This window comes from Anoplopoma fimbria, chromosome 1 (genome assembly GCF_027596085.1).
Source record: "Anoplopoma fimbria isolate UVic2021 breed Golden Eagle Sablefish chromosome 1, Afim_UVic_2022, whole genome shotgun sequence".
Classification (NCBI taxonomy): domain Eukaryota; kingdom Metazoa; phylum Chordata; class Actinopteri; order Perciformes; family Anoplopomatidae; genus Anoplopoma; species Anoplopoma fimbria.
The window spans coordinates 25,928,333-25,942,917 of NC_072449.1; the positions used below are offsets into that span (position 1 = coordinate 25,928,333).

Sequence of the window (14,585 nt, forward strand, 5' to 3'; positions counted from 1 at the left end):
TGTTTTAGGTGCCAAGATTCCAAGTTATTTATTATTAAAACTCGAATGTTGTTCTCTGAAGGGTAAGGGCACTGGGATCTATGAACAGTGCTACTATGGACCTCAGAAGCAGTACAGAGTGACCAAGCTTTCACCAGCTTCAAGATACTCCTTCCGCCTTGCAGCTAAAAATGACATGGGTGTAAGGTAGGCACTCGAGATAAGGCTTGATTTATTTCCTGGAAGGCACCCTCCCTGTTGTCCATTTTTATGTTACTGTTTCTTCCATTCACTGTCTCCATTTGTGAGTGCATGTGTGTCTCTCACTCTGTCTCTCCTGTCTCTTTCTCCCATTCTCTCCCATCCTCTGTCTCTCTCTCTCCCCCCCTCTCTCTCTATCTCTGCCCTCCCCAGCGAGTTCAGTGAAGTGGTGGACCTGTTCACCTCATGCAGTGTGCCATTGCCACCCTTCCCTCCAGAGCTGGAGAAGGCAGGGGTGACCTGGCTGTGTATGAAGTGGCAGAGGCCCACTAGCTCTCCCAAGGAGGATGACATCTACTATATTTTGGAGATGGAGGAGGAAGGCTCGGTATGTTTCTCAGGTTCTTTTTTAAGTAGAAGAGAGATTGAAGAGATTGAAACGCACAAATGACATGGCAATATCTGCGACTGAAGGTTTTCTATCAAATATTCAGCATGTTGTTTCCCTTCTATGTAAGGTGCTGCAGTTGCAGGGCCATCACTTTTTGCAGGGCAGTATTGCCAAGTTTATCTCTTTGACTTAAATTGTTCTTCAGACAGCATGATATAGCTATGCTATTGACAAAGTAAATATACAGTTTTCACATGTATAGTCAATTGATTATTAACAACAGACATACATTTTCCTGGTTGATGTGCATTCTTTTTAAGCTACTTGGTGTGTTCAGGTATTATTCATTTCAACCCAGCTGAGAGGAAAAATCAAAGGGTTGAAACAGTTTGCTCTAAAAAGTTATGTGACATTTATAGCTAGTTACTGTCACTTCTGTCAGCACTGCCTCAAGCAGCTACCTGCAGACATAATGCCTGCCAGGGAAAATACAAAAGTTCCTCTATCCCCTGTAGCCATTTGTCTTCTGCATACCACTTTATTTTCTGTGCAACAATGGTTGTCTTGTAAGTCATTGCTCACTTGGTCGTTTTCATTCTCCCTCTGTCGTTTGTCTCTGTCCCAGGGATATGGCTTCCAGCCAAGCTACGACGGCGACGAGCTCTCCTGCACCGTCAGGAATCTCCACAGGAGCACCAAGTACAAGTTCAGGGTAAGGGAGTCCTGTGATGTTAGCAGTCAAAGCCGGTGATCCGCAGGTTGCATTTGGGCTGCAGTGGAGTGTGTATGTGTGGAGGGGACAGGCTTCACACAGGGGGGGGGCTCAGGCCCACAGTGGCCCTATGACTCATCCAATTTCAGGAGTCTGCCAGCAGGGCGGTGGGCAACTGACAGCATACACAGGAGGACTCCGCATGCCTGGCCCCAGTGAGAAAGCTCGTCCAGCAAAGCATCTGAGCCAAGGTGGCCTTTTGGACCGAGTTTATGGACCGACAAGTGTCTTTTCTCCATGTCACTGCATTTCTCTCCTTTTCTCTCAACCTCCAGTCCTTTACGCATCACTCATTCTGACATTCTCTGCTAAATTATTACTCTCCTGGAGGCTGGACTATTTACTATATGACTCTGATGAATCTCGGGTGACTATCCTTCACCTGTTTATAGAGACCATTGCAAGAAGGACATATGATGCTCCTGATAATGAGATGATTAGTGGAACTCGAGTGAAAAAAATTGGCCGAGATTAATAGATAATCTATAGTATATTGAAGGCCTGTGTTATATCTAACTGCAGGTTAATATTATAGGCGAGGGGCCAGTGAGTATAAAAATGTTTTTAAAACTCGCTTCTATTTTATTTCAGAGCTTTGCTCAGCAGTGTTCAAAGAAAAATGAAAACTTTGCTCCTTACTTTGGCTTTCAGTTAGGGGATCCATCTGTGGTAGATTTGTAAAAGGTGTTGAACGTCTTAAATTTGGCTTGGTGAAGGCCAATCACACATAAGCCTCTGTGAAATGTGTGAAATCAGAGTTTGACCCTGCCAGAACGAAGGGGGAAAAAAAGCACAACACATCCCATGACATATCAGGTGATGATTTTAGAACCTTGCAAATTTTAGGGCAGGATTCTCGCATACAGTACTGTACTCTTAGAAATGTGATTCTAACACTGCCAGGGTTAGTGGTTCAGTCCTCAGTAAGGCCATTCATGCTAAATCCATATGCAGTCAAAATACTTTGAGGCGCTTGGAATAAAAGTACTTTAAGGTTTGAACTCTGCCCGTTACTGGCAGCCCTGGCTGACATTGGCATATTTAAAAGTGAGTTTAAAAACTGTTCATACTAGTGGTTGTGCCTGTGATCTAATTATTTAGTGTTATAAATGTCTTAATGGGTCCAGTGTGTAGGATTTGGAGGGATCTATTAGCAGATATGGAATATAGTATCAATACCTATGTCTTCGTTAGTGTTTAATCACCTGGAACTTAAAATGTTGTGTTTTTGTTAGCTTTCAATGAGCACTTCATATTTACATAAGGACCGTGTCCTCTTCATGGGGTCCGCCATGTTGCACCACCATGTTTCTACAGTAGTCCAGAATGGACAAACCAAACTCTAGCTCTAGAGAGGGCCTTTTCGTTACCTGAAGGCCACTGTAGTTTCTTTGACACACTTGGAAAAGTTTGGGTGAGCAGAAGGTGAACTTAGTTTGTTATAATCTGCAACCTCACCGCTAAATGGCAATAAATGCTACAAACTCATTAGAGTTTAAGGCTGATAATATTCTATATTTTGTATTGCCTGTGTGTAGCCTCTGGGCCAATATCTCCGTTATTATGAATAGCAGCACCACAGAATTCCTAAACATGATACTGACGGAGCGGTATTGTGTTTCCCAAACAGACCCAAATGATAGAAATGTTTATTAGTCCCTTTTTAGACTCCCTCCCTCCCTCATTTCCAATTATCCAGTTGCGCAGTGAGAGGGGAGGCTGGGTGCTGTGAAGGTTTGTCTTGGTACAGTATGTGAATGAGCTGTCCTCAGCAGGCTCACAAATATTTCCATATTATCGCAGTCTTAGCAGATGCGCGCTGAAATGCAAATAGTAGTAAAGCTCATTGCTTTGTTTTTTTAATTGCAGTGCTTGTGGTGTCTGGTGTCACTTTTGTGAAGTTTATGTGTAGATTTAAGAAGCTAAATCTTTTTGATAATATGTTTTTTTTCTGTGGCCATTATCGTTCAAGTCAGAGATAGTTATACTCACTCGCGGATGCCTCCATTACACTCCTATGAGTCTAGTCAGTGTTTGTCATCAGGAAACGTAATGACCATTATTCACTGCCCTCATTGACCATCTATGCAAACAGTGGACAATATTCCAACTGAGGAATAATATGCCAACTCACTGCCTGCATTTATGCCATTCCTCCAGGTGGTAGCATACAACTCGGAGGGGAAGAGTAACCCCAGCCAGGTGGTCGAGTTCATCACCAACCCCGACAGACCCAGCAGTCCCTGCAGGCCTGTCATCAGAGGTAGAGTCCTGCCCAACAGCTTCAAGATGGCCTGGGGTGAGTTTCTTTCCTTCCAATTATCAAAACTCTGCTGTCTTACAGGAAGTTTACAATTTCCCTGTTCTCACTGAGTTCTGGCCGACCATATATGAATCTGCTAGAGTAGTCTGCACGGTAGATGACTGACAGTTCTCCCCTTCATTCAGACATCAGCATGAATCTTTCTTACACCTCACTGGACAAACACATCACTCACTGCTGTACTTGGTTTCTGCTGTCTGCAGCTCTGAAAACATTGTCTTTTTCTTCTCTGTTTCCATAAAAATGAATGTCTGAGGAAATTTGATGGCTGAAAGTTCCATCATTTATTTTTGTTTGTTTTGCAATTTAGAGCCCCCAAAAGATAACGGTGGAGCAGAAGTCACAAAGTATGTTGTGGAGCTGTCTGAGGGCTTAAGCGGTAAGTTGCAAGTGCTGATAATAGAAATGTTTCAGTTGAGGGGGAAATAGTGTTTTGGACCATGAAAGCATTCGTTTATTTGACTAATTTAAAATAATTTGCAATATGTTTGTATTCAGGCTTGTCATGGGAGCTGGTGTACTCGGGGCCAGCCATGGAGCACGTGTGTGAAGGCTTGAAGCCCGGCTGCTCCTACCAGACGCGAGTTTACTGCATGAGCGAGGGGGGGCAGAGCCCGGTGAGTCATTCAGCATCAGCACATGTGCACACACAGCAGCTCACAAGGCCTTGTGTTCTGCCACTGGGATTCTAAGAGTTTGCTGATCAGTTACAATGTTATTTGCTCACAGGTAGAAAGAAATCATGCACATCAATTCACCTGCTTTTTTTGTGCCAAGATTATTCTCAAAATTGGAATCTGTGACACGGTTTTGATAAACAATGTATTTTGTTTAACTTGACTTAAAAGGACGAAGTAGGATCACTACATTTACACATACAATATGTAAAGAGACACTCAACATACAGTGCTAGGCTAGGCAGCCATGAATCTCGCTACATCCCCTGGTTGATCTGATGCATTTTACATGAATAATTCTAGATAGACAATCTATTTATGTTGAGTTTTAATAGGAAATTGTCATTCAGCCAGTGTCCTATGTTTGGAGATTAGACTATGCTTCCTGATGTGTAAGAACAAGACAAAGCCCGCTAATCGATTTACCCTCCCTGCATGTGTCGGAGGATGTTTTTCCTAATTAGTTGAGTTCACAGACACTCTTCATTAATTTCTTCATCAGCTGTTAGTGCATGCATTTATTCATGATGGGGCCTGTAAAGAACCGTGACTCATGGTGGCGAGACCCATGTCTGTTGGTGCAGCACAATGTGACATAACACTCACATGTTTGCCTTTTGTCACAGTAAAGTTGTGTCTGAATAATGAAGACATTATTTTTCTTTGGCCAGACAATCTGTCTAACTTTATCCAGGGCTCGGCATGCAGGTGTTATTTAAACAAGGCATTAGCATTTCTCTTCTTCCTGGCCTTGATCAATCTGATAAGCTGGTGAAAATGATAATTTGTAATGACTGTGTTTGTGTTGTTTTAGAGAGAGAGAGAGAGAGAGAGAGAGAGAGGAGGGGGATGATACACATTTGTTATTTGCGCTAGGTCTTAATTGGTGTGTTGTCTTCCCTTGCAAGCTGTCAGAGACCCTGCAGGTCCAGACTCCTGCAGTGCCCCCAGGGCCCTGCCAGCCCCCTCGGCTGGTGGGCAAGCCCAAAGCCAGGGAGGTGCAACTGCGTTGGGGTGAGTCATTCCTCTCCAACTCAGATCTGTGTGGGATGCATTCTAGCTTCTGTTGATGCATTTGTTTGTTGAGCAAACTACCTTAAAGCAGTTAGCTTTGATGGTGCAGTTTGTATTATTTGGTACATTTAACTTTGTGTGTATGCTGTATTATTCTTTCTTGGAAAACCCTTTTTAAAGTATATTGATTTTATAAACACACAAATTTCCTAGGTCCCCCTCCTGTAGATGGAGGCAGCCCAGTGTCCTGCTACAGTGTAGAAGTGAGTGGGCCGCAGTCTGAGGAGAGCAGGGAGGTTCACCAGGGTCCAGAGCTGGACTGCTCTGTGGGAGGCTTAATGCCTGGCAAAACCTACTCCTTCCGGCTCAAGGCAGCGAACAAGGCCGGGGTGAGAGCACTGGCAACACTGATCTATCAATAACGGGGGAATTGTTTTTTTCTGCTACATGCTTTAATCTAAATCTCTAAATCTGATTTAATTATGATTTTCTTTTTGTTTGTTGTATTAAATCGTTTGTGTTGTTCTGTTTGCATAGTTTGGACCTCTATCGGAGCGCTGTGAGGTTACAACCGGCCCCGGGGCCCCTGAGCAGTGCAAGGCTCCTTCCACCACATGCAAATCCCCCAGCTGTGTTGTTGTGAGCTGGGAGGTGAGGCTAGCCCCACATATAGCTGCGTTATGGTAAAACTGCGTCATCAAGTTAAGTGCCGGTACGAATTCTCATCGTTTTTTGTCTTGCAGGCCCCTCCTTGTAACGGAGCTCCGGTGACAGAGTTTCGTCTGGAGTGGGGAGCTGCTGAGGGCAGCATGCAGGTGTGTTACAGTGGACCAGGGCTCAGCCATGAAATGAAGGGGCTGCTGCCTGCAACCAACTACTTTTGCAGGATACAGGTGAGCACTAATAAACACTTTTATTTATTCTATGAAGCCTGATTTTCATCTGTTCCCACTGTTAAAAAAAAGAAAAGACACCCTAAAAACTGAATCAGATCTCACCTGAAGTCTTCATTATTGTGAAGACTTCAGGGGGTTCACAATAAAATGCAGACTAGTTTAATTTCACAAGGAGTTGATTACTACATGTTATCTCAACTTGAGTTTGCTGGATAAGTACAGAAAAGATCTGTAAAAAAACAAAAGAAGAATAAATCTGACCAAATAAGGGGGTTTGTTGGCCTTAAAGGTTTTTGCTGAATTGTAATAGCAAGGGCAGTATAAGCCATTTTGGACCATTTTGGGTAAAGTGTGCTCATAATACTGGGTTAGGGGTCCAATCCCATTAAGGCATTCTCCAGATTTTCAGGTGTGAAGATTCCTTCCTTGTGGTTTTGGTTGATCGGCAGTGATTTGGATAACATTTGAGAACTTCTCGATGTAATGTTCTTGTCACAAAAGTGCAAAACGATGAGTCAGTTCGAATATATTAAGCAACTGCGTAGCAGATGATGATTACCTTTTAGGACCAGCTGTATTGGTGGGCAGAGGTTTGATTTAGTGGTTCCCTGCCTGTGATGATTGGCTAACAAATGCTTGCTAAGAGCTAAATTGCCATGGTCTATAATCTTGGTAGATATCCGCACACTTAAATCTATGCAGAGAACACTTTATTTTAGCTTTCGGGCTAAAGGACCTTCATCCTGATGAAAATACTTCCAGCACCTTATCTAAGCTAAAGCTGTGGTTTTCCTGAATTTACCTACATGGTTTATAATCCTAAATTACAGTTGGTTCACTTGTTACCTTATCATGATAATCGTCCTGAGTTAGACCGTGCCTGTATTCTGCTCTTGCTCTGAATGCATTTTTTGACTCTGACCAATTGAGCCAGCATTTGTGCAAAAGAAGAGACGGATTCTGGCCTTAAGACACTGGCTTTGTCCCTTGGGTCTGGTTCAGGCTGAAATTCCAGACCGTGCTGTACCCCTTTGTGATCCAAAAAAGGAGGAATGTGGAGACACTGGTCGCTCATGTGTTACCACACTATCATTGTGTTTAGTTTCCCCGCTGCCACCATCGGCCCACAGTACAGGCAGTACTCATACCAAGACCACCTCTAAATATCACACTGTGGTCAAGCTATATAGTCAGACTTTCATCATAATCATTGATTCAAAACCTAAACCCTATGGTCCTATTTTTTCAAATATGTCATTTTATTTTATTTTTCACTCTATGGTTTGGCTACAGAATAAAAACAGTATACTTGTTAGGACTGGTTGAAACACATGGCAATTATGTTTACATTGGTATGCCACCTTGTGCTCAAACATGGGCATTACACGTGTCCTTTCACGTCCCAAGTGAGACTTGACGTTGGTTTAATTAGCTGTCTGTTTTGTCTTGCGGTTGTGCAGGCTGTGAATGTGGCTGGCGTGGGGCCCTTCAGCGAGGCGGTGCTGTGCCAGACGCCCTGCTCCGTGCCTGCAGCCGTCAGCAACATCTACGCGCTGAGGGAGTCTGAGCTGCGAAGGTACGAGACTCCAGTAGACGCCGATGAAGACGAGGAAGATGAGGATGGCGGTTCCCGGCCGCCACCCCTCTACTCTCCATCCACCTGCCTGGGCATTAGCTGGGACCCCCCGTGTGACCACGGCTCTGAGATCACTTCCTACCTGATTGACCTTGGTGAGCGGCAGCCCATTGTTGTTGGTCCCGTCACCAAACACATCATCCAGCATCTGCAGCCTGACACCAGCTACAGGTTGGTGCTTCCTCATTACGTTTGTACTACACAACTTTGCACTATTTAGATGTCAACCAGAGCCAACAGTTGTGGAACTGTTGGCCATAGAATGTGATACAAATTAATTATATACACACCACAAAAGTGTGTTGCTTTGTGCTGAAGGATACCAAAGGGGACAACTGGCGCTAAATCTAATTAGTCACATTTGTAAATCCAGGTTATTCTGGCAGTTGCAGGCTGCTGTTTAGGAAACATAGATTTTTACAGGAAACTCAAGTTATGAAGCGTTCAAAGTTAATTAAATTAAATGTCCACCGTGGATTAATGTTTTAAGAAAGTCATCCACACACATTTTAAGGCCCCTCAGAAGTGTGGTAGTTATGCAGTGCAGTCTGGAGGCTGTACAGTGGAAGCTGCAAAGTGACGTGTTTTTCATTGTTTTGGCTCTTCATATTGAGCTTGCAATGAACCAAAAGCTGGGATTGACTGAGTCGGGGATGAGTGTGTTCAGAACCAGATAAAAAGCTAAAAACATCATAAAATGTGAGGCTAAACATCAATATCTGCCAATAAAATAAAATACCGTTGATGCCCCTTTGACAGTCACATCAGGTCAGCTATGTCCTTCCATCTCTCTGACGATATCTCTTCTGCTCCTTCATCAGGATCCGAATCCAAGCCCTGAACAGCCTGGGAGCAGGCCCCTTTAGTCACACCTTTAAGCTGAAGACGAAGCCCCTTCCCCCACAGCCACCCCGCCTGGAGTGCACCGCCTTCAGCCACCAGACCCTCAGGCTCAAGTGGGGCGATGGCCCAGCCAAAGCCGCCACCTCCGACGCCCTCCAGTATCAGCTGCAGATGGGGGACAAGAGCGGCAGGTCAGTGGTCCATTAGTCAGACGAGGGCGTGACCCGACCAGAGATAAACCGATAAGAGAGGAGACCTGTGTTTGAGCAAAACATTCAGATGACTGTACCGAGGAGGGTGGGGTACGTAGAAAGTAATGCTCCAGACAGAGTGTTGTTACAGTATAAAGAGACGGGAACTGATGATGTGCGTTATGCCACTGTATATTTCCCTGGCAGAGGAGTCACTCGTCTCGTTTGCTTTTTGTCATGTTTTGCTCATTAAATCCTTTCTCTATCTTTCTTTCTCTCTCTATCTCTCTCTCTCTCTCGCCCTTTTCTCATGTTTCTGTCATTTCAGATTTATATCCTTGTATAAAGGACCATGCCACACACACAAAGTCCAGAGGCTTAATGAGTCTACCTCTTACACGTTCCGCATCCAGGCCTTTAATGAGGCGGGCGAAGGGCCCTTCTCCAATGTTTACACATTCACCACCCCACGCTCTCCTCCAGCCCCTGTGAAAGGTACAGTCGCAGTCGTTTTCTTTCATCCTTTCTCTATATCTACCTCTATATCTCTGAGTGTATCTATTTCTATCTAGCTATATCTCTCTATTCCCGATGTCGATCAGCTCTTATTATCTTTGCAAACACGTACTGCTGACATACAGACTGACTGTCTGTGCTCAGCTTTTAACCTGAGTTGACTCAAGTTTGACTTGCTTTTGATTCAGACCCGGCAGCCCGAGATTCACTTGTCGGCTGTCATCACGAGTCGGGTTGTTTCTTACTGTGCTCTGGTCTTAACCAGCCTTTGCAAAGCCTCCTTTGATCCTACACATTGAAGTCAGTAATGAGGACGTGGGTTTTATTCTCAAAGCGGCACCTCTTTTGATTCGAGCAGTCGTATAGCAGTTTGTCGGTGTTACTCAACAATGTTTGTCTCCCCACACATTGAAGTGGGCTCTCAACCATTAACTGTTTGAATTCGGACTAACCGTTTCGACATCATGTTTAAAGTCTATTATCATAACGCCAAAAATGAATCAAATTTTCCCTGCCACTGTGTTTTGTCATGATTACCACTCCAGGGCACTTCACTAGTTCAAAACAACAACCACTTATTTCTGTTGTTTTCGCTTCAAATGCCACCTACCTAAAGATGGGGAAAATAATTCACTGTGTAATCAGCTGAGCCAGTGCACATATCAAAGTGATTCTCTTGCATTGAAGCGAAAGGTTTCTGTAGCAGCCGCACTTTGAGAAATCCACAAAAGCTCTGATTCAAACAGAACGTTTACAGCATGTATAGAAAATATTTTGGAAGTTTGGTGTCTACTTTGTCTGCTATTTTGCTTTTTTGAGTTCTTTTTAGATTTCACTGCAGGACTTCAAACCAAATGATGTTGTGGCTATTTTTTCCTAAAGTGGCCTTTCTCCCATCGCAGTGGGAATAGTGTGGCACTGCCCTTCATAGAGGGCGCGCATGGACCATTTGTACAATTTCAAACTTTACAAGAGCTGTTTTCGGCAGATGTTGGTGTCATTAATGGTGTAGTAAATTGACAGTAACTCCTATTCCTCCTCATTAGAAATCCTTTCATGATCAAATGATCGAGCTCTGGTTTTAAGTGGCAGATGTTGAGTTACTGCAGATGCCTCCCATCTTCAGCAGTACTTTCCATAACATCTGCGTTCTCTTCCTCCAACCTCCAGTCCCTAAAGTGGAGCGTCTGGACGACAACTCCTGCGAAGTCACATGGGAGGCCCTGCCGCCCATGAAAGGGGACCCGATCATTTACACCTTGCAGTGCATGATGGGAAACTCTGAGTTTAAACAGGTACTGAAGGCTTGGTTCTCTCTCTTTGTATTTTATGTCTTTACCTGCGGCTGACCTTACTTCCATCACAAAAGCCTTTTTATGCAGATCAGGATACAGATGGATCCGGGGTCTTAATGTCTTCACCATGGCTTTGCGGCGGTCTGCATTAGTCACCGCTGGCTTTAAATTACCCATTATGCAAAGGTCATTGATCCATGAGGTATCCCAGGTGTCCATCCCCTGCCAGCACATTCATCCCACTCATTGGCCTCCAGCCATGTTAACCTGGAGTAATGGCCACTGCAGGCTTATGCTAATCTCACCACATCATACAAGGCAATTGAATTAGGGAGTTGAAATATGTGCATGACTTTGTTTCAATCCTTATTGTCAGTCCCAGTGGCCCTGTATAAAGGCCAATATTTGATTTACCCCTGATAGTTTGAATTGGCTTTTTTTTTTTATTACATTCCTAATTTATAACCAATATAAGGTTATGAAGGGATTTGTTTAATACATTTTTAGGCTTACTGTCACAATTTTAAAGGAACCAAACTGATACACAAGGCTGTCTAAAAAACGTGTGGGTGAGTCAGCTGGGCAAACAGCAAAGGCAGATGGCGTCCCCATTCATCCACAGCGACAAACAACACAACTCTAAAATAAATCAGAAAATAGTGTGTAAGTGAGGGATGCATCACTTTCCCCCCCTATTATGTTTGACACTTGAAAGAGCTGCAGGGCTATTTCATCCTATTATGCAGCAGCAGTAAGATGGAAACTATTTTGTAACTTTCCTGGCCAGTATACGTTCAGTACAATTCAACAAACCAACCTAATTTCTCCAATATTGGTCAAAAGGTTCATGATTCCTCCAAGCAGCTGAATTATAGCATTCCCTCAGTGACATATTATCCTAAACATTATGACTAAAGATGAAAAAGAGACCATGAAATCACACTTCTTCTGCTCTTCCCTCCCGTTCGCAGGCCTACAAAGGCTCGGCCACATCCTTCCATGTCCAGAACCTGCAGCCCAACAGCGACTACCGTTTCAGGGTGTGTGCTATCAGGCAGTGCCAGGACGCCCCTGAGCTGAGCGGCCCCTACAGCCCCACAGTGACCCTCTCTCCCCAGCGGAACGACGTGGCGGTGGCCGGCGGTGCTGCCGGCTCGGGCTCCAGGTCCAGCATAGAATCCAACCGAGCCAGAAGGAGCATGACGGACGAGCAGTGCGCGTTCCTCCTCCTCATGGTTTTTGCTGTCATCGCCATTCTCATCGCTTTCGTCATCCAGTACTTTGTCATTAAATAAGCAGTTTGCAACACCCAGCTGCAGGGTTATAGCTTTATTCTTTCCCTCTCTTTATGTTGTTTTGTATTCTCCGTTTTGTACCTCTTGTTTTCTGTTTATTTTCCCCGCTGTCGAAAGAGTAATCACGTTAGCTGCATTGGGGTGTAGCGGAAGGGAGGGCTGGTGAGTAACAGCTCAATAGCAGTTAAGAATTGAGGATGTAACACCTTATTTGGTACCTGTGACTCCTTGTCACCCCGTCCCAACTTTCTGGTATCTGTTGTTCTGTTCAGATTTCTGTTTCATCATGATCAGCTTCCCGCGCAAAAGAAAGAGCAGGAATCTGGTTCATTTTGGGGGAGAAGGTAGGGGAGGGGCGCTTCGACTCATGTACTTGTTGATTAAAGTATATATAGATATATAGATATATATATGTGTATAGAAATAGTCATTATTTATATTTCCATTTATGTATCCAATATGAAACTGTTTTTGATAGATGTGTTCCAAAAATAGTTTGTAGGTGAGTCTGTAGCCTATGTGCTATTTGATCCTGGGACCTGGTTGGCCAGTGTTTGCACAGTGGGGGGTGTGTCCAGATGTGTATACTGTATGTAGTCCGTGCCACAGAGGTACAAGGCTGGGAGGGCTTCAGGGCCAGATGAAGGGACTTAACCCCCGACTGGAGTTTAAGGGGTCTAATGCGAGAAGAAACAGGAATGAGAACCTTGTTCACACTATAGAGCGTTCATTTAGCACTTTCCAACCTTTTTGATGTTCAGAATGTTTAAGGATGCAAAAATGACTGGAGAAATGTTAGTATATTTTTGTACAGTGACGACACAAGGACCTGTAAGTTTGAGGAAAAAAATAAATACTCAGTATAAAGTTAGAAAACAAACAAAAACCAAACTAACAGCGAATTCTAATTATTTTTACTATCATATAGTTATACTACTGCTTTACTCCGAAATATTGTTGTTCAGCACAAAAAATGTATGCTTACCTGTATGTTTTGTTTTATTTTGTTTTTGTTTTTCCCCAGTAATTGATTTTGCACCTTAGTGAAAGAAAACCTCGACAGACTGCGTCTTGGTCTTGTGATGCATTTTATAGAACACACTTTGAGATTGTGCAACCCTACTTGTGTTTTGGGTGTTTTTAAAAGTTGTAGTACCACATAATGTGTCACTGAAACAGCTGATCTTCTCAGCAAAAAAAAAAATAGAGGGAAAAAAACAGAGAAAAAAAGTATGTACCAGTTGTTTCAGAGGCCTTAATTGGAGAGGAAAAAATCTCGGGAGAATTTTCTTAATTTCTCTTAAGTTTTGATCTTTTTTTTTTTTCTTTTAGTGTTAGAAAACTTTAAAATGTGTTTTATTTACTTTTATTTTTGCAACATTTATTTGATGTTAGTAAACTTACGTAATCGGGAGAGGAATGGAAAGTAGTTCTATGTATTACTTGTGATTTCTTTTGATTTCTTTCGTCAGGTCATACATGTGTGAAGTATATTTTTTTATAATATTGAAGTAATATAAGTTAAAACTCTCCAGAGAAAATAATAAATCCTGAGTACTCATGAATCATGGAACGCAAATGGTAAATACAAAATGTGTTATATCATGTACTTCCTGTGAATCTAAATTTGCCTTTTCTCTGTGTGTTAAGTATTCGTAACAGATTTCTGACGCTGAGTTTTCAGTGGTAATCTGGCTGTAGGGTCTAGTGTTGTCTGGTTTTGGGGCAGATAACTGCTGTTGCAACCGTAAAAATGAAATACAGGTACCTTGCAAAACGTCTTGGATAATTACATGATTTGGTCCTTCAGGCATTCTGCAAATGTCTTCTCCTTGTCATTTAAAGAAATCAAATTCCTATTTTTGATAGCGATTGCAACGTGTGTGCCATTTTAACACCTCTCCATCCTGGGCTTACCACCTTTGGATGGGGAGATTAGCAAAATGCTACAAAATGAGTAAAATATGCACAAAAATAGAGACCATTTTTATGTAATTTGAATGTTTGCAGTTACCTCATACACCGTACATTCCAAAATGAAAATTTGTTATACTATACATACTACCAGACATATCACTTTAAAATGTTCGTTATGGGAAAAATGTATAATCATAGATATGTATCTAAAGTGTATCTGTATAGCCATGATATCTACAAAGGATCCATGCACAATAAAAGATTTATAATTCTTAATCCTGTTTGGAGTTCTGCCATATTATGTTTTCTTTGTATTGCTCATTAAATATAACATAGCAATGAAAATAGTTGTTTTTGATTGGCTGACAGGTAAAACCTCAAACGTATTTCTGATAAACAATTTATTCATCTGTCTATATTGATATCAATAATTAATATTCTTATAATCCATTAATTGTTATTAAAATAAATGTATCAATAAAACTATTAAAAATTCACTTCTTCCAGCTGTTCAAATGTTAAGATTTGGTGCTTTTTTTTATGATATTCAAGATTGTAAAAGGCATATTTCTTCAATTTTGGACTGTTGGTCAGACAAAATAACATTTGTAAATTTTTCTGATGATTTATAGACTTTAA

At 42.5% G+C, this 14,585-nt stretch overlaps 1 protein-coding gene across 2 annotated transcripts in view; it reads left to right on the forward strand.

Annotated features, from left to right (window-relative positions):
* Nucleotides 1-14,350, forward strand: part of fndc3a (fibronectin type III domain containing 3A) — a 43,555-nt gene extending 29,205 nt beyond the window's left edge. For both annotated transcript variants that reach the window (XM_054624946.1, XM_054625020.1), the window contains exons 13-27: nucleotides 62-186; nucleotides 394-568; nucleotides 1,197-1,283; nucleotides 3,504-3,642; nucleotides 3,977-4,045; nucleotides 4,165-4,283; nucleotides 5,252-5,357; nucleotides 5,571-5,746; nucleotides 5,895-6,008; nucleotides 6,101-6,250; nucleotides 7,714-8,060; nucleotides 8,711-8,923; nucleotides 9,252-9,418; nucleotides 10,610-10,734; nucleotides 11,706-14,350. In XM_054624946.1, coding sequence (XP_054480921.1) covers nucleotides 62-186; nucleotides 394-568; nucleotides 1,197-1,283; nucleotides 3,504-3,642; nucleotides 3,977-4,045; nucleotides 4,165-4,283; nucleotides 5,252-5,357; nucleotides 5,571-5,746; nucleotides 5,895-6,008; nucleotides 6,101-6,250; nucleotides 7,714-8,060; nucleotides 8,711-8,923; nucleotides 9,252-9,418; nucleotides 10,610-10,734; nucleotides 11,706-12,029 — 2,436 coding nt within the window. In that variant the 3' untranslated portion in view covers nucleotides 12,030-14,350. The remainder of the gene's footprint in view (nucleotides 1-61; nucleotides 187-393; nucleotides 569-1,196; nucleotides 1,284-3,503; nucleotides 3,643-3,976; nucleotides 4,046-4,164; nucleotides 4,284-5,251; nucleotides 5,358-5,570; nucleotides 5,747-5,894; nucleotides 6,009-6,100; nucleotides 6,251-7,713; nucleotides 8,061-8,710; nucleotides 8,924-9,251; nucleotides 9,419-10,609; nucleotides 10,735-11,705) is intronic.
* The last annotated feature ends 235 nt before the right edge of the window (nucleotides 14,351-14,585 follow it).